This window comes from Ambystoma mexicanum, chromosome 8 (assembly GCF_040938575.1).
Source record: "Ambystoma mexicanum isolate Mex_15411 chromosome 8, UKY_AmexF1_1, whole genome shotgun sequence".
Classification (NCBI taxonomy): Eukaryota; Metazoa; Chordata; class Amphibia; order Caudata; family Ambystomatidae; genus Ambystoma; species Ambystoma mexicanum.
In genome coordinates, this window is record NC_090929.1 from 1060897054 (window position 1) to 1060915521 (window position 18468).

The 18468-nt window shown below is 44.8% G+C and overlaps 1 protein-coding gene across 3 annotated transcripts in view; it reads right to left on the reverse strand.

Moving 5' to 3' along the window:
- Positions 1–13021: 13021 nt before the first annotated feature.
- Positions 13022–18468, reverse strand: part of RASGEF1A (RasGEF domain family member 1A) — a 273939-nt gene continuing 268492 nt past the window's right edge. For all 3 annotated transcript variants that reach the window (XM_069611040.1, XM_069611039.1, XM_069611041.1), the window contains exon 13: positions 13022–16906. In XM_069611040.1, coding sequence (XP_069467141.1) covers positions 16882–16906 — 25 coding nt within the window. In that variant the 3' untranslated portion in view covers positions 13022–16881. The remainder of the gene's footprint in view (positions 16907–18468) is intronic.

The window sequence follows — 18468 nt, forward strand, 5'->3', positions numbered from 1 at the left end:
GAAAACCCCGAAGCCTTTGTGGCTTATGCAGGCCCCATTATCCCTAAACCAAGAAAGAGACAAACCAATTATACCGGAGCAACCCTAGGGAACAGGGGAAGTCAAGTAAGACAAAGCCAGAAGCTCAAATCCAATGCTGCTTGGTCTTTTCCTCCCATTCAGATCATGGGAAGGGCTATGCAGGCCTAGGCTTGCATATCCCGGTGGGTAACAGAGAATAATTTAACAAAAAGAGAGGTCTTCCCATATTCTTTACCAATCATCTTGTAACAACATAGCCTATCAATGTCAAGTCCCATCTCACTCCATCTCCCCCTCCCCATTTCTAACAAATACTGAGACGAGGAAGAGGCAACCAAGATCAGTAAAGATTACCCGTAGGACTAGCATGGGGAAAATAAGGGCAACCTACCATCGAAATAACTCAAGTTGCCCCAATAATGGAGTCAGGCAGGGTCAGGCATTTAAAAGTAACCATTCACACCTGACCCCACTTTACTGGTCTTTTCACTTATAAATGGTGTGGTCTGACACAGATGGATGAGCGAGTAGGAGAGCAAGCAGGAGAAGGCGTTAGGAGGAGTACAGATGTCAGAGCTGCCAGGACTGGAGACATTAGGAAGCCGAGACGCTGGAAAACTGCAGTGCGAAATAGCAGAAGCATGGCGAGGGAGCCATGTGTCAAGGGAGCCAAAAAGAGTCTGTATGTGGGAGCTGAGAGGTGTGCTGGTCCTCTACGGGACCGGCAATTGTGAATGCTCATTCCCCTGGGCCAGGGAGACAGTCCAGGTATGTTTGAGGAGCAGGCAATGAGACCCTGACCTCGGAACGAACAGCCCAGTGGAACTGAAGTGCAGAAGTCAGCCCGGTGAGTGTGAAAGCATTACAGGGTGTGAAGAGTGCGATACATAGTAACACTGGAAATGTGCAAGAAAGAGGACCACATTTGTGGGAGTGTTTGATGGAAGATTTCAAGAATGTAATGGATTGCTTAGTGCAAACTGTTTTTTGCTGGTAAAGGACTAAGGGAAGGAATTGGCCAGAACAAGATGGAGCTGCGCTCCCACAAACACGGTCTTGGCAGAACGCTGTTCCGTGTCGATTCGAGGCCCATTTGGTGACTATTATGACAGATTAAATGAGCATCTGGGGCCTATGGGCGTGCTGCGCAGTGTACATATTTAATAATAATCATACCAAGTGTGCATTGCATGCTCAACATGAATGCACATTTGAATTACTCTTAGACATATTTGATAAATTGGTGTTCATTCTTATCTTCCCAAAATGCACTTGTTTTTATGCAAAGCATACAGAAATCTCTATTCAGGGCACCCACATTATTCGACACCTAGCTCCACCCCGCAGTACCAACCACACCACTGACAGTCTTCCAGCCGTACGTGCGAAAGGGGGGCGCGGGAGTCTTCCCCCCCCCCCCCCCAGTAAATTGTGTCAACTTCCAGCCCTGCTAAAGGTGGTGTTTTTGGAGGCAGAACGGGCCACTTTGAGCAGGAAGAGGGCATGCTTAGCTTACAGTTCACCGTAGAAAAAGTATTTGGATAGCCTCTTTAACCTGGGCCACGACGCCGACTAATGGACCCTTCACGCCCCTTCAAGAACGAACATATTTTAGCACAAACCATGCTATAGTTAAGGGGAAAGCCTGCAAATGAATTTTGAACCACTAGATGTCAGTACTGCTTCACTTCAAACCCGAATGAGCTTACTGGTCGTTTCTAAAAATGCCATTAGGATAAAGTGTTTCGCAATTTGGTTTGGGGTGTCCAAGGCGTACTGCTCACAGGGGACGGGTAGCTCTAGAGAAAGGCTACCTATTGAATTCTGAGACTAATAATTTTTCCCCCCTATATTAAATTAAAACTACAAGACCCGGAATTCAAAAAGGAGAAAAACAGGACTGTATGGCAAAGGGAATTTCGAGAGCTCTGGAACTCAAGGTTGTGGTAGAGGGGCAGAACCACAATAGAAAAGCGCACCTTCTCAATGTCTCATGCGGCAGTGCACGTCTGGCTCGCCCACCCCTTTAAGAGGCCAGCTCTTTACTAGAAGGGATGCATAGTTCTCTATGCGTTCCTTGGTATAGTCTTGGCAAGATGTTCTAACTATGCAGACTGAGATCACGGCAGACTGCCTTATGAGGAACTCCAGTAGGTAGTTCACGATAGAGGAACAATAGTGCTGTGCTTCATTGGCCCTACTCAAGTGCAGAGCCCTCACTGGATTGTAGGTCCTCTCCCTTACTTATTTCAGAGAATACTGATGATAGAAGCAAACACCTGGTAACAAAAAAAAAGCGGTGGGGGCTCACATAGGTTCCCTATGCAGCACAGGGAAGACGATCTAAACAGGGAAAAGTTACACTTTGAGGCAATTAAGTGCTTTGATGAACGGTTTTGAGAATGGGAGGGATTGCGTGAGTTAACATATACAAGTCACCACCAATATGGTAGTATGGTCATCCCACCAAACAACTAGCTTTTAATAAACCTTAGCATCACACGTGTATTTCAGAAGCATGGGGTAAGTGACAATTATGTCCAGACCCATTGTAGTTCAGAAAAGAAAAGGGCCCGCTTTTCAGGGAATTCCTTGGTCTGGTTTAGGCTCCACTGTTCCAGGATTAGCACCGCTCTAGAATGGTCTTGTAAATGTACACATCTGGTTCTCGCTAATGCACATACACCCACAGGTGGACTGGCCTACAGGGAACTCCGGAGATCACACAGTAGCACTCTGCACACTTGGTCTCTTATATGGCAACCTATTTTATTTCCACATTTTCCTCATAGGCAACGGGTTGGGCTTGCAGAAAATGTGCAATATGGGGCCACTTGAAAATTATTTCCAGAGCCTCTTTTGGTCCCAGCCACCCTTGTGTACAGCACTCCACTGCAGCAGAGCTAGGTTCACACTACTTGTTCTGGGCCAGTCTGAATGAGTCTTATGGGATATGGTGGGCGAAATTTCCAATGACGATTCCAGCTCATGAGGTGTGACTTCCCTGTTTTACAGGTTTATCCAATGTAAATAAGGCGAAGAGCGAGCTGGAGACCAGCAAATGACATGCACAGGAAAAGACCCCATAACTATTTGCCAATTTTTTCAGCTTTTACAAAAATGCATTAACAAATTGGCAAACAGCCATGCAACATGATGCACCCCCGGCTGTCGTTTTATTAAATTCCCCAGGATTAGCTGACATTGGAAAATATATCCATTATGGCAGTTACTTGTAAATCACAACATTTTTGACACAACTAGATTTTTGCCAAAATGTGACATGGGAACAAACAGGGATTTCAAATGGAAGTTGCCATATGTCTGCTCCAGAATCCTAAACCAATACAGAGAGAGAGTTTGGATTTGGGTGGAGAGAGAAGGGTAACTGTCTGATCCTATTTGCAAGAACTCTTGCAGGGCACTGCCAAAGATTGTAAACTCGAGGGCGTCATCACTAGTATATAAAGTTTATGCACGATGAGTAATGGACAGAGCTGCTGAAATGTACATTCTGACAGCCGCTAGGAAACAACAGAGGAGATTGCTGAGCATTGGATCTGGGTGAAGCGGTCTATTGAATTATGGCCTAAAAAAAAGCTGACTGGGTCCTATGGTGACAATCTGGGGGCCATCCTTGTGAGTGGAGTGACTAGACCCCTGCCCTGTTCTCCAAGAGGGTCCTGATATGCAGCTGGCTTTCCAGAACTTTAAACAGAGGCTTTCGATGCAAGTAGAATTGAGCCAATTGAAACCAAAAGGTGGGGGAATCTGCTTGCCTTAAAACCTTTCCCCGATTAGTGGGTGGGTGGGGCGTGCAGAATTGTGTAGATCCTTAGCCTATTTAACTAAACATATTGATTTAATTCCACTTGGCAGAACATCACTGGGAGATTTTTGTTACAATTCAAATGACCAAAGCTCATTCCCAATGTGCGCTGAAAAGTATAGACTAATTTAATTGGGTAATCTTTCAGTTCAGCTTCCCCAACACATGCCTTTAGGTAGCGGGCGTCTGAAATCCAAAATTCTTCAATCATCTAATTTTTTTGCCAACACAGACGTGTCAGGGGGTGTCTGAAAAACCCACTACTAAATCATAAAAAAGGTAGCAGGTACCCCTCTCCAGAAAGAACATGGCATGATAACTCTCAAAGGGGGGGGGAAAAACCACAGAACAGGTTTGCAGCCATCGCTTTTTGCTCACTGTAGCTTTCACAGATGGGAAATCTTTGTCCCGCCCTTGTGGGTGGGACAAAGGCTGATTATGCAAATGGATATTTCCCCATCTGTGAAAGGTACAGTGAGCAAAAGGTGATGCAAACTCTCAAAGTGGGAGTGCCTGCTACCTTTTTCAAAAATCCACTGCTAAATAACCCTATTTTTATTTTGAGCAAAGATAATGCGTGGGTGAAATAATTGCCAGATGCACTTGTCCAAATCTGTAAGCCAAACTGCTAGCCTTTTAAGCACGCAGGAAAATCAAAATTGCACAGAACTACATTGGTAAATTGATTGTGTTCACTGCCCAGCACCAATGATTTCTTGAAGTGAAATTTGTAGATAGAACTGTATTGTAATTTGCGTTTGTCCCAACCCAATGGTGTGATTGATTTGTGTGACAAGAAGTTAATTGTGAGCCACCACGAGGTTGGCGTGTGTAGTTTAGAGTGATTCTATTACCTATAAGTCAAATAAATACACATTTATTTCCTGTACACCAGTCTGGTTCTTGGCTCATTGGTAGTTGAGGGGTAGAGATCCAAGGGGCATGATATGAGGCTGAGCTAGGGCTCAATAAAGAAACTGACATTAACTGTTTGTGTGACACTTTGCTTGGGAAGAGAAGGAACTCCCTGTGTTGAGGGTGGCCTCTCAATAAACCGTTACATTACCCACCCAAATATCTGGACACAATGCAAATTTTGTTATACTAGAATGTTATGACACATTGTAAGATTGTCATGTTTTGTAGTTTCACACATGTCATTTTGTAGAAGGGCTGTCATATGTTGACATGTAGAACCCCTCAAACACCCGTAGAACATGTTAGCGACATTACATACATGAAAAATGCCAGAATGGCCAAATGAAACCTGCAAGCATAACCTGGTAAGCAGACTACATCTCTGTTGCCCCCCCTTTGACGGGGCAGGGTACCTGCAGCCCAGGTTGAGAAAGGAAGACAATGGACTAATAACCACCTTGAATCCAGTCCTTAAGTGAAGGCTTCTTTTGACTTGCCTAGCATGACATGCATTATTTTTTCAACGTTACCTCTACATTAATTCTCTTGCTGAAGATACACCATCCTGCCCCCACCCCATCACGCACAAACCACAGTATTTAGATGTGTTATGCGCGATGGGCTTCCCCCACATATTCCGTTTCTCTTCACAGTCCTCTGCATTCACCTGCCACCATCAACTCTGGGTTCCGTCACTTCTAACAGCAAGGCAATCACAGATGTATATGTATGGTAGGTTATTTAAACACCCAACGCTTTCTCATTTCAAACATAGGCGGGTGGACAGCTCAAGCCCATCATGCATCCGTGTAACTACTCATTTCAGGACTTTTTGAAAAAACTAGAAAGGGCCACCACAGGTTATATATATATGGATACTCAGGCACAGTATAAAAACGGCATCACATAACAGTCAATGGGTTTTGCGCACACAGATTTCACATGATATGGCATTTGTAACGCGCCTATACACAAGTGTTTCAAGGCGCGACGAGGCAAGGAAGGGGAAACAGATGGAGGACAGAGACAATGATCTCAATAGGCCATGTGACATTGGAGATCGCACAAGTGCAGGGGAAAAGTGCCAGGATAAACGGGGGGGCAGTGCTGTACAAGGGATCAAAACAATAACAAGAAGTGCGTCCAGCAGGTGGCAGGTACAAGGGTAAGTGCAGACAGCAGGTGTCCAAAGCGCAGGTAGGACTGTAGGGTTACAGACCCAACTGTGAGTGTTGCTGGGAGGCCGTGCGGGTGTGCAAGTGAGCAGGCAGGGACCTGGCCACCAAATCAGAGGGTAGCCAGGTCACCAGTGCACTATCAGACAGGAAATCAGCAGGGGAGAGGAAGAGAGGAGGCAGAGGCAAAGAGGAAAGTCTTGAGGTGCTTCCGGAACCAGATATGGTTCTCAAGTTTCATAGAAGGAGGCCCCAGCCGAAGAAAGATATCTACCACCAACTCGTTGCTTGGAGAAGCGACTCACCCTTAGGGAGTTGGAGATGGAGGAGCGAAGAGCTCGAGTAGGAAGGTATTTGCGAAGAGAGTTTGAAGTATTGAGGACCCAAGGCCCCAGAAGGCCTTGTGGACAATGCAGAGGGTTTTGAACATAATCATTGTTGCCACTGGGAGCCAATGCAGATATTTCAGTGCAGGAGAGATAAGAGCTCTGGGCTTGAGACCAAGGACAGGTCTCACAGTCCTGTTCTGGATGAGTTGCAGAGAGTAGAAGCAGGCAGAGTTAGAAAAAGACGCTGTTGCAGTAATCCAGTCTAGAGAGAACCAGAGCTCTAGAGACAGTGAGCTTCTGGGGGAAGGAGAAAAATACCTCTGAGGAGGTGCAGTTGGTAGTTTTACTTCTTAGAGACATCAGAAATGTGAGGAGAAAAGTAAAATGTGAGGAGAAAAGTAGAGTGTGGAGTTGAAAATGACCCAGAGGTTCTTAGTCTCACAGGTGGGAGCAGGAAGAGGGCCAATGGAGGCCAGCCAGTGTGTGTCTGGAAATGAGGGTGCAGGTGTGCTGATGGGGAGAACCTCCGTTTTACTGACATTTAGGCAGAAATCGTTAGCAGCACACCACTCTTTGGCAGCAGACAGACAGAGGAACGAAGAAGAGGTGGCAGAGGGGAGCCTGAAAACAAGCTGAGTATCATCCGCATAGCACTGAAAGTATCATCCGCATAGCACTGAAAGTTGGAGCAGACAATGCGGTGGGTGAGAGGTGCCAGGAATTGTTTGAACAGCCAGGGAGAGCGGTTAGACTCCCTGGGGAACACCAGAGGAGGAGAGTGAGATAGATGAAAGGAAGGAACCAAGTTGGACCTGGGAGGGTTGATCAGAGAGAAATGAGGTCAGCCAGGCCAGGCCCTGATCAGAGATGGCATGGTTGACTGTGTCAAAGGCAGAAGAGAGATTGATTAAAAGAAGGACAGAGGGAAGATTAGAATTAAGGTTAGAGAGCAGGTCTTCATGGATGTTCAAGAGCACAGTTTCTGTGCTTCTGGCTGCTCTGAAGCCAGACTGATGGGTCATGGAGAAAACCAACTGATTCAGGTGAAGGTTAAGCTGGGAGATGGCCAGCTTTTCCTGGAGTTTGCTCAGGAAAGGAGTGATGGAGATCAGTAATAGTTAGCTGGGCAAGAGGGGGAAGCTGAGGGTTCTTGAGAAGAGGGTGCACAAGAGAATGCTTTAGGGGTTGAAGGGAAGATTCCAGTGACAAAGGCATGGTTGTAGAGGTCAGCCAGGGCAGGAGCAAGGGTGTCATTGTGGTCCTTGATGGTTCTGGAAGAACCTGTTTTTACAAGACTTTCATAGATCGGATTGGTCTAGAAAGCTTGTCAGGGGAGAATGGGGGTAAGGAAGAGAATGAGGGAGGGGAGGTGGCCACAGGGGGGGCAGAGGTAGAAGAGAGAGTAGAGGGGGAGGAGGAGAAGAGGACGAGTGGATGGACAGGATGTCCTGGGTTCTAGAGATGAAAGGAGAAGCCAGGGCCATGCAGAGGGCCTGGGAGGTTACAGGAGAGGTAAACACTGCTGCAGGATTGGCCAGCTACTTGCAGATTTTAAAACATTCAACCAAGTTATTGGATGCTGCAGCGACACAGGCTTGGATGTGGGTTCTCTTCTTAGTGTGGACAGAGAGCCGGTATTCTCTTTGGAGCAGGCGGCAGGCCAGTTTGTGAGAGCATGTACAAGACGGTAGCCATTTCCTCTCAGCCACCCTGCACTTGTGTTTAAGGGTGACAAGGTCAGAGTCATGCCAGGAGTTGCACGTGGCTTTGGGCTTCAAGCAGATCCTCATGACAGGGGCAAGAACATCAAGACCATCAGAGATAGAAGAGTGGAGCATGGAAAGGGCTGTGTCAAGATGCGAGTCAACCAGAGGCAAAAGCCTCAACTGACACACACTTCATGGGTCGGATGACCGAGAAGGTAGGTGGTAGTGCTGGAGTTGGCTTGGCCAGAGGTGTAGAGGGAGAGATGGGAGGAAAGGAGAAAGTGATTCCCAGGAGAGAGAGGAGTGGTGAATGGGATAGAGAGGGGGGGGGGCAGATCAAACAGAGTGTGTGGTTTGCAGAGTGAGTCGTGCCAGAGTGGAGAATAGAAAGAGTCGCAGAGGTCATCTTTCCTCTTCTCTCACTAACCATTTTACAGGATCTGGCTTCAAGAGGCTGCCAAAATGGCACACATTGCACCATATTTTTTTTTTTTTTTTTTTTATTGATTTGGTTGAATTTAATCAACCTTTCAAACACAGAAAAGAAAAGAGTAAAAAATACAACATTTAACATAAATTTCAACAATCATTGTATAAATCTTAGACGACAGCATTTTGTATACATTATTCACCACTTAAAAGGATGTGAAGAAGCTAGAATATGCAACATTTAATTAGATTCTTGCTTGGATTAATTGTCTAGTTTAAGACTGATGAGAAAATTAACAGCTGCTATTTGGATTGCAATGTTGTTTGTACTCAACAGGACCGACCAGCATTCATCCTGTGAGAGATTACCCAAATATTGACAATGTCTAGCAAAGGCAATTCGTCTGTTAACACTCAGTGATAAACATTCTGTAAATAAATGAGCCAGTGTTTCACCTTTCGATGGGGCTTGACAAAATCTACAGATATTTTGGTCTGGTCTAACTAGTCTACGTTTAGCCCTGACTTCCATAGTAGCCCATAGATTAAAGCGCAGACGCATTATTCCTGCTCTATATTTTAGAGCAGGAGAGCGTACTAGGTACGCTGGGAGAGAAGTTTTTTTGGAGGAAAGCAGGCAAGATCACTGTAACGATACATGGTGCTTAATTCACATGTATTGATCCAGTCTGCACCATATACAACCACTTGCCATGTCCATCTGTAATGGTGGGCTCTTGTTGATGGATGCAATCTTGGAGGTTCCACAAACTATTACAATAGACAAAAGGGAAAACAGCAATTATTTGTAACACGCCCATTTACAGCACTTTTTCCATGGCCTTGACATTCTAGACTCCCACCAGGTAACTGCAGTACGCTTTCAAGGTCTACACCAGGAGGGAAGGTTACAAAACAGCCAGGAGCGAATTGCTGTTAGGTCTCGGGAGAATAGCTCAGGGGCAGCGTGCTCGCCTTGGAAGAAAGACGACACGGAGCAACACATGTTCGATCCTCAGGTCCTCACTTAGAAACATCTGGGTAAAAAGCGCGTTAGAAATAGCCCATCAGATCATAACCCAGACAGTCATATGTTTCAGGGATACTTATTAATTTATAAAACATATAGCCCAGATTGATTAGATTTGAGATTAATGTGGTGTACCCAAAAAGCCATTCAAAATGTTTTCGGGGATTTATTTTTCAATGTGTAAAATATTACCAACGTGTCCCTCTGTCACTTTTAAATAAGTCGCGTGAATTACATTTCTTAAACTGGTCCCCAAAATGCATTAAATGGCAATTTATAGGTAGTCTCTCTCTGGGCAAGAGTTGCATGGATGGCTGCACATTTGCTAGAGCCCTTGCAGTCACTGTTGACCGCAGCAAAACCAGATCCATCTCGAAGGAGGGGCTGCTCTGTTTTTTATGGTCAAACATTGAATAGGAGTGGCAGAGGCACCCTAGATGTTGGGACTGGCGTGATGTTTGTCGATGTAATTGGGTTGTAGGTCAAATGATCGAATCTAAATGGTCGACAGGATAAATGGTCGACACCAAAAGGTCGACAGGTCAAATGATCGAATGTGTTTTTTTCACATTTTTTTTAACCCCCCCTTTTTTTTTGCTAAAAACCACTTTTTTTCCCCTAAACGAAAACCTAAAAAAATATACATAACTAAAAAAAAATTAAAAAAAATCGATTATTTGACCTGTCGACCAAATTGTGTCGATTTTTTGACTGTCGACCCTTTGTCTGTCGACCATTTGACTAGACACCCGTTAATTGTGTATACGTGTGCCCTGCAGCAATGCGGCCATCCCATTTAGGGCAACTTGCCCGAATTGGGGGGGGGGTTTAAGAGGGTGCAGATAGGATTTGTGGGAGTCGGGTGCTGAGTTCTGACAGACCATGTAAGGGACCAGAGAAACAGGACGCTGCGTCTCTAAAAATTTCTGTGCTCCCCTACTGCTCATAGAAACAGGTCATTCGGTTTAATCCAAGCACGCCCCTTTCCAAGCAGGAAGGACATTTTCAGAGACAAATTAGCATTCTCAGCAAAACAAGCGATTGAAAGGAAATTATGTAATGCCACGAACATTGCAAACTAGTTATTGATCAGTGCCAGTATGTATTGTAGTTTTCGTAAGAATGTTACATTCGTCTTACTGCCGAAAGCACATTATGAAAACTATATAAAAAATAACCAGGGAAACTGTTTTCTGAATTAAGATCATCATTCTAATATGGCCTGTCTCGTACACTCCTATTGTAATCTTTTGAAACACCCTTATGAGAAAGGGGAATGGGACAAATGGGAACAATGAAGGTTCCTGGCTGCTGTGCAAATAAAAAAAAAAAAAAAAAAAAAAATGCATTTTAGACCATAGAAAATACATCTTTCCATTTGTCAAATCTGAACATTTTGAGTATTTTGAAAACGGAAAGAGCACCATCATTACATTCATCAAAATCCTGCCATTGTCTCTCACTATATTTGGTGCGACTCTGAAATGGCTGCAACATCGGTCACTCCATCAGGGTCTGAGGGTCAACCCGCTTATGTTCTGAAATGAGAATGTTCTACTTCCATATGAGGGGAGCCTTATGAACAGAGGGAGGGGTGGGTGTTACGGTAAGTGTGTCTCTGCATATAGGGTTGTTAGCTTGTCCAGTCACCAAGACATCCTTTGAGATTAAATAAAGAGTATACTATTCTATGCCTTTTTGCATGTAGGCTATGCCTCATGTATGCTACATTTAGGAGTAGCAACGTTGTCATTTGCAGAGGTACGGTTCAGATATTTCAGCACTTGAGCTGTGGCCTGCAATCCTAGAGTTTGTGGCTTGTGCGGTCTTCTACAGTGGTGGCTTGTATCAGACATCTAATATTGCAGTACATCTGGTTACCTTTATAGAATTGATTTCCTTACATCTGAAACTGTAATGTAGACGGCAAAATCTGGTTGAGACTTGTGACTAAAGACGGTAGAGAGACTCCCATAACCCCCCCACACCCCCTGTTTTGCATGTAGAAGGGAGAAAGGAGTCACAGTTCCTCCTGTTCCGAGTGTCCATGATTGCTATTCTTGCCATACCTGGTCCTTGAAGAATGTTTATATTGACAAATTACAACTGGAGTTGCCATTTCCTCCCGCAACGTTCGCCACCCCAAGACTATCTGGACACCAGTGTGTATTGAACAGGCCGTACAGTCACTTGGTGGGATGCACTGAACGATAGGATTAGGAAGCCAAGTTTGGCTACTCAGAAAGGCTAGCGTTATGCATCTGTACTGTTGTATACCTCTGTAAAGCGCTCCGTTATGCATCTGTATTGTTGCATACCTCTGTACAGATGCATAACGGAGTGCTTTATTGTTGCATACCTCTGTAAAGCGCTCCATTTTGCATCTGTATTGTTGTATACCGCTGTAAAGCGCTCCGTTATGTATCTGTATTGTTGCATACCTCTGTAAAGCGCTCCGTTATGTACCTGTATTGTTGCATACCTCTGTACAGATGCATAACGGAGTGCTTTATTGTTGCATACCTCTGTAAAGCGCTCAGTTATGCATCTGTATTGTTGTATATCTCTGTAAAGCGCTCCATATGTTTCTGTATTGTTGCATACCTCTATAAAGCGCTCCATTATGTATCTGTATTGTTGCATACCTCTGTAAAGCGCTCTGCTGCTTCTTGAAGCGAGCGCTGTGCTCCTTACATACCATAATAAAAGAACCATTGCGGTCAAGCTCACAACAAAGAGGACATCCTGTGGCGCAGTGGATTTCTAGGTTTTGCAACTTGTGGGGTACCACTAACACGTTCATCCCTCCAAATCAAACAACCCTTTTCCGATTCCTCCTTGAAGACTCACTTTCTCAGCTAAAATGGCTTCCTTTCCATTCCCAACTTAAATTTCACTTCCTTTGTCTGGTCTTTAAATCTCTTCATGACCTTGCTCCTCCTTACCTCTCCTCTCTTCTGTCATTTTACACCCCCTCTCACTCCCTTCGTTCTGCCGATCTCTTCCTACTTTCAGTTCCCGCTCCTCCCTGTGCCTCCTCTTGTTTCCGTTCCTTTCAACTCCTTGCCCCCTTACACTGGAACTCCCTTCCTTCCGCTCCTCACTCATTCCCCTCCCTGATCCCCTTCTTTCCCCCTTTTCTTCTCAAGTTCCCTTCTTCCTACTACTCATTTCACTCACTACCCTCTTTACCCTTTTTTTTTATCCACCCCCTCCTCTCCTCTTCCTTCTCATATGTAAATTGTTCTACATGCTGATTTTCTGGTTTGACTCATGTTTATCGTTATTGCTTCTACTGTTCCTTGTTTAATGTATATGCTGTTGTTCATTGTAAAGCACCTTGGTTTAAGGCGCTATATAAAACAAATACAAGACTTGTTAGTCTTTAGGCTAATCCCTGGAGTCTCATCTCTGGGCAATGTCTGTTCCGAGCCTACTTGATAATTCACCCATCAGGTTTTCCTTCCGATCGGATTATTGGTAATTTGGCCAAGTGAAAAGGAACACCTACATTAAACAAAATGTAAATAACGCAAGAAAAACAACTCGCACCAGTTGGGACACAAGGGAGCAGCTCACAGTGATTTAGAAGCATTGCAGTATTTTATTAACACAAGCACATCCAGTCAACACACGGACTAATCTGCATTATGGTACAGCCTATTAGTTAACCAGTGATTTTAGAACAGCAAAAGAATGTAGATTTTCAGAGCGTAGCCAACTCAAGAAGAAAAACACAATGATTAATACCGGGGTGCGAGTTGCATTATCTAAAAGCAACATACGGAGAGAGTGGGTGACCAGCTGCAGTCGCATAGGAAAGCTTGTTCGCAGAACACAAAGCACAGTGTTCCAAAAGTACATTTCAAATATATAATTTCTACCATTTTAGCTTCCTTTTTTTTTTTTTTTTTTTTTTTAAAAAGAAAACAAAAATACACACAAAGCAGATATACAATCCCTTTTGTAGTGTTCCCAGGCGTCCTGTACCCAGAAAGAACACTTCGATTTGAAAGTGCAAAAAACACTGTAATAATACAGTACGCATATTTGTAAGCTCAAGGACTCGACACAGGAACATGTTTAGCAGCAGAGTGTAGAATCAGAGCCAGCCTGTATTCTGGATGTTCTAGTAAACAACCTCCCTTCCCTGCCATCAGTACAGAAGCATCCCTCCGTTGCCATGGAATCTGCATCCGAGCCCAGCTATTCAACACCACCCCCTCCCTCTTTGTACCCTTTGCAGTAAACCAACGCCAGCACTGCCCTCCTCGCTGGATTTCTTTGCTATAGAAAAGACTCTTAAATGTCAACTATTGGCAAAATGAGTAGCCTTACAGTAAAGTGTGATTTTTGGATGCGATGTGGGTTTCAATGACCTTTACATACAATTACTTTCAATTGCTAATCCAGCATAATGCCACCCACCCCCACCCCCCTGGTCCGCCCCTAGGACCCGTCAAAACAATTGGAAAGATTGAAACGTTGACGGGCATGACTCTTACCCTCAAATTATAAATACCACAGAGGGAACCGGCTATGCCTGCACGTTTGCGCAACGAAAAGAAAGTGCCTCTATGCTATTTTCCACCATATATTGGCAAAGTGTAGTACTACAAAGGCACGGTCTCCCACTTGTTTGAGGAAAATAGCTATTGCCTCCCTTAACGATTGCAGGAGGCATTTTCAATGGCATCTTAGGGAATCCACCTACTTTCACCAGGTGGTAAATCCAGGTGGTTTTTTCTGCCGATCCCCAAGTCGATTTGATGGGCGGACCTGGAAGAGCAGGTGGACGTGTTAAGTCTGCTCTGCCAAATCAAAGGCATTCTAGCGGATCAACGCATTTACCATCAAATTAATAGAGCCGCAGGAGTTGGTAAAGGAACCCAGTGGAGGGGCGCTAGGTGGGGACCCAAATGAAGAGTGGAGTCTAAGCAAGAGGAAGAACAGAACGTTATATTCTTGGATACGGACTTGCACACCAGGCGTTTTGGCAAAAGAAGTCTAATTTGTGTAGGTGTTCAATTCTCCAATTAGTCGGACTGCAGAAGGCGTAATGTTTGGTCAGTCCATAAACACTGCAACCAAGTCAAAAGCAAAACGGCTTCCTCCGGTGGTGTAATAAGGGGGAACAGAGCAATGTCAGTTTACACAGCCGAACACCATAACATAATCTATTGGTACCAACACATTTTGGATCTTTATGTACAGGCATCAGCCCCATAGAGCAAAGACCACCCAATCTGGGTCTTCCGTTGCACTGGCACACTCTCCCTTTGTGCTTCAACTGCGAGCACAGGTGAGTTGCAAGATTAGGGGCTCGTGGCTATGACTAAAGAGCCATGCATGTGATCAGGAGAAAGCCCCTCCAATGCCCCCTCAGCTAAGTAAGAGAAGCAGAGCGAGTGAATGAGGTGATGCGCACAACACTCAACCAGCTCAACTTCATAGGAATGGCAGTCACTGGGAGCAGTCCCAAACCAAACGACTACCAACTAGAATGTACTAGCCACTGTATCGGACACACTTTCAGCATTGTAGAGATGTGTTCAAGTGGGTAATGGGGGTTGGGGTGGTCACTAAAACTAGCTGCACAGCTCAAGTACAAGAATCTCTTTGGAAACCTTATACTTCAGCCCTGGGAAGTACTCCAGATACCACACTGAAATGGAACCCACGATAGGATCTGCGACGACACCGTACACAGGTCAAAAGAGGCACATGCACAGGGTTGTGTGTGCCTCCATTCAGACACTCGCCTACAAAGACAAGTGTCCACAGGTCACCTTTATAAAATGATTGGTTCTGAAGGGCCCATTGGGTAAGGTCAACATGCACAAAGCATTGGCATCTAGGAAGCCATGTGTCTGGTTAAAAGTCTTGACAGTGAAGTTCTGCACAGATTCCAATGAATAGCCTACCAAAGCCACCAAACAATGAACTCTCGTGCTCTGAATGTGTTTCGTGGGTGGGAAGGGCAGATGGAGTTTGCGAGTTCTTACCATACCCAAATCTAAATCAAACTTGGCTTCCACAATATTCAGTACAGCCAGTGGGTTTACCAGAGAACCGTTTCATATTGCTGGCGTCCAGCAGTGCAAACATCTGTCCATACCACCTCTATTTGGTCAGTTAGACAACCTCAGGGTTATCGTTAGGGACATACATTACCCTACACCATGGAGCAAAGAGATCTGTCTCATGTGACCATTTTGCACAGAACAGAGTATAGGTCCAGATTCAAAACTCCCAGAAGTAATTGTTTTGCAAGTACTATTAAGAACAGATTGTGCATGAACCAAAAAGGATTCCAGAAGGAAAGACGTTCTAAACCTCGGCTGCCACAGGTAGATTTACTTCGCATGGCTTGTGTCTTTATGCACTTTTACAGATGGGTTTCCTCCCTCCCCCACTCCTCCTCCAGAACACACTGTGACCACATAGGCAGCCCTGCATGTACTAACTCATAACCCACTTAAGGAACCATCCCCTCACAAAAGATAATAGCCGCATCTCCTCTGTAGGTTATTGCCCCGCCACCTTCAGGGATTCACTTTCAAGTAATAAGAGTTTTTATTGAACCAGCTGACACCTCATATTCCCCCCCCCCCTACCCCCCCCCCGTCCCTTCCATGTAGTCAATCGTCCCTTCCATGTAGTCAATGATTGGACGGCCCGCAAAAGTGGCATCCGTGCTTTACTGCTTGCATATGGCACCATTGGGCGGTGAATGGGGTAAAAGTTAAAGGGAAACTAACCAACCTGCCATAAGTCAAAGAATACAGGTAGCTTTAGATTGCCTGCCTGGCTTTTAATTGGGTGGGAGATCTTTCACTCTGCCAATCATCTCACCAGCGGAGGCGATCTCCCACCGTCCATCCCCTAACATTTCAACAACCCTCCATTGGTCCCCTTCCATGGTAGGTCCTTCAGTGCACCTGCCGACTGTCCCGCGCCGTCACAGTTTGGGGGCGTTTGGCCTCTTCTGCACAGAACTTGACATCTTCAACTCGTCTGGTCCTGCGCATCCTTCACTCGTATAAGCTTCAATAGCATTTGTAAAGCTGATGTTTCACAACACTGGGAGGGCAAGATCAGAATTTCCCGGTCAGAAATCTCACCTCGTCACAGTCTTCCGCTTGTGGAAAGAAAGGCCGACGACCTCTTGCTCACAATTCGCCTCCACTCTTGGTAAATAGGGCCCTGCCCTTCAGTTTGCAACAAAAAATATAAGTTTCTCCTCAATGTTTTTTTAAGTGCCGGAAATTTGACTCACGAAATATATATATATTTATAATATATCCAATTTTCTTATTTTTTTCTCCTTCATAAAAGTTATTTACAAACTCCGCCTCAGCCAGTGAGGTCGGACTCATTCCAAACTTTGTCCTTTAGGCGCAATAAGCATTTCTTGCACGCGCTTCACTGCCGATGGAAGAGGTCAAGCCCTATTCAAAAGGGTACTCCTGCAAATAGAAGGAAAACGAAATATAAACTTGATGTATTTTCAACATTTCTCAGTACAGATTTAATTCCCTCGGGGATGGGGAAAAGCCACATGAATATTCGGGAAGAACACTTCATTTTCCAAGTACATTTTCTCCCATTGGCACCCAATTCTCACATTTTTGGAAGCTTTTGGGCATTTGCCCAACTAGGTTGGTGTATAGTTACCATGTATTTTGCTATATTTATAGTGGTTCGCTACAAGTTACTGTAATTGGTTATTTAATACCCAGAGGTTTCTAAGCCCGGACCCAGGGAATCAAGCCTGTGTTGCTCTGCATCGTCTGGCTTCCAAGGCGACGTTGCCCCCAAGCTATCCTCCCGATATTACCCGTAAATGACATTGTTAGGAGAGAAGGCTTATTAATCAAAATGGCATTTGAATAAATTACAGTGCACATGGAAATATCTTACATTATGCTAAATCCCGCTCATGTAATGCAGAACCAGGATCTGCCTACCATGCTACACCATCTGTTTTTTAATAGGTGTATGTGGTGAGGCTCCTTCCAGCCACTATAAAGGAGTGCCATGGGTGGATAAGTGCACATGTAAAGCATTTGTATCCGCCATGAGGTCTGCCTACATTTTTTAGGTTCGAATCCAGTAGCAGGATCGACTTAACCCATTACCAAAAAAAAATTAAAAAATACCGTGGGAGCCCTGAACATGGGACAAATACCGGGTTCCTTGGAATTTCTCCCACTCAGGAGGGTCTACAACCACGTTTTAGCTTTCATCCTTCTAAGGTTAATAATCATTTTATAGATTACACACCTTTTATGAAGCATTTATAGAATGATGCATGGAGCACTGTAGAAGGGCACAATAGTGTTATCAATTAACGCCAATAGCCTGCACACGATCGTAATATGGCTAGTCCTCCTAGGGTTCTGCAGCCACTTGCCAAAATAGCCACGAGTCGAGGTTACTATGGAATCACATACGCCAATATACTGGTTAAATAGGAGAGGGAAAACAAGTGGACTAAATCATATTGCAGGACTGCAAGTTTCATCCATTCTTGGGAGTGCTTGAGGTATGGGTGGGGGGTGGGGGGGTGAGACTTGTTCACAGCCCTAAAAGTTACCAATAAATATTCGTTGGGCACAAAACGGTTGGCTCAGTGATTCGCGATTATTCATGGGTCCCTTGGAGAAGTTCGGCCTCATTACAGCCTAGGCCAGAACATGCTAGTTTTAGGACTATTGAAAATCAAAAAGGCATGAAAGCACATCCATCCTAAATACAAGTGTTGTCACCAGCTGGATGGTCTGGCATGTACCACTGTGTTCAGGTGGTCAATGGGAGAACACACTTCCCGCCCGCCCCCATTAAGCCTCCCCATATTTTTGGCTGGCTCTTTTACAGAAACAGCACGTCCTGCCACATAACTTCATCACAAAGACAAGTCACATATAGGCTTAAGATTTGATACTAACCCTTTACCAGGGAATACCTATAGACCTATGCTTATCAGTGGCCTTATAGAATATCTAGAAATCTCTTGGTAATTCAGGAA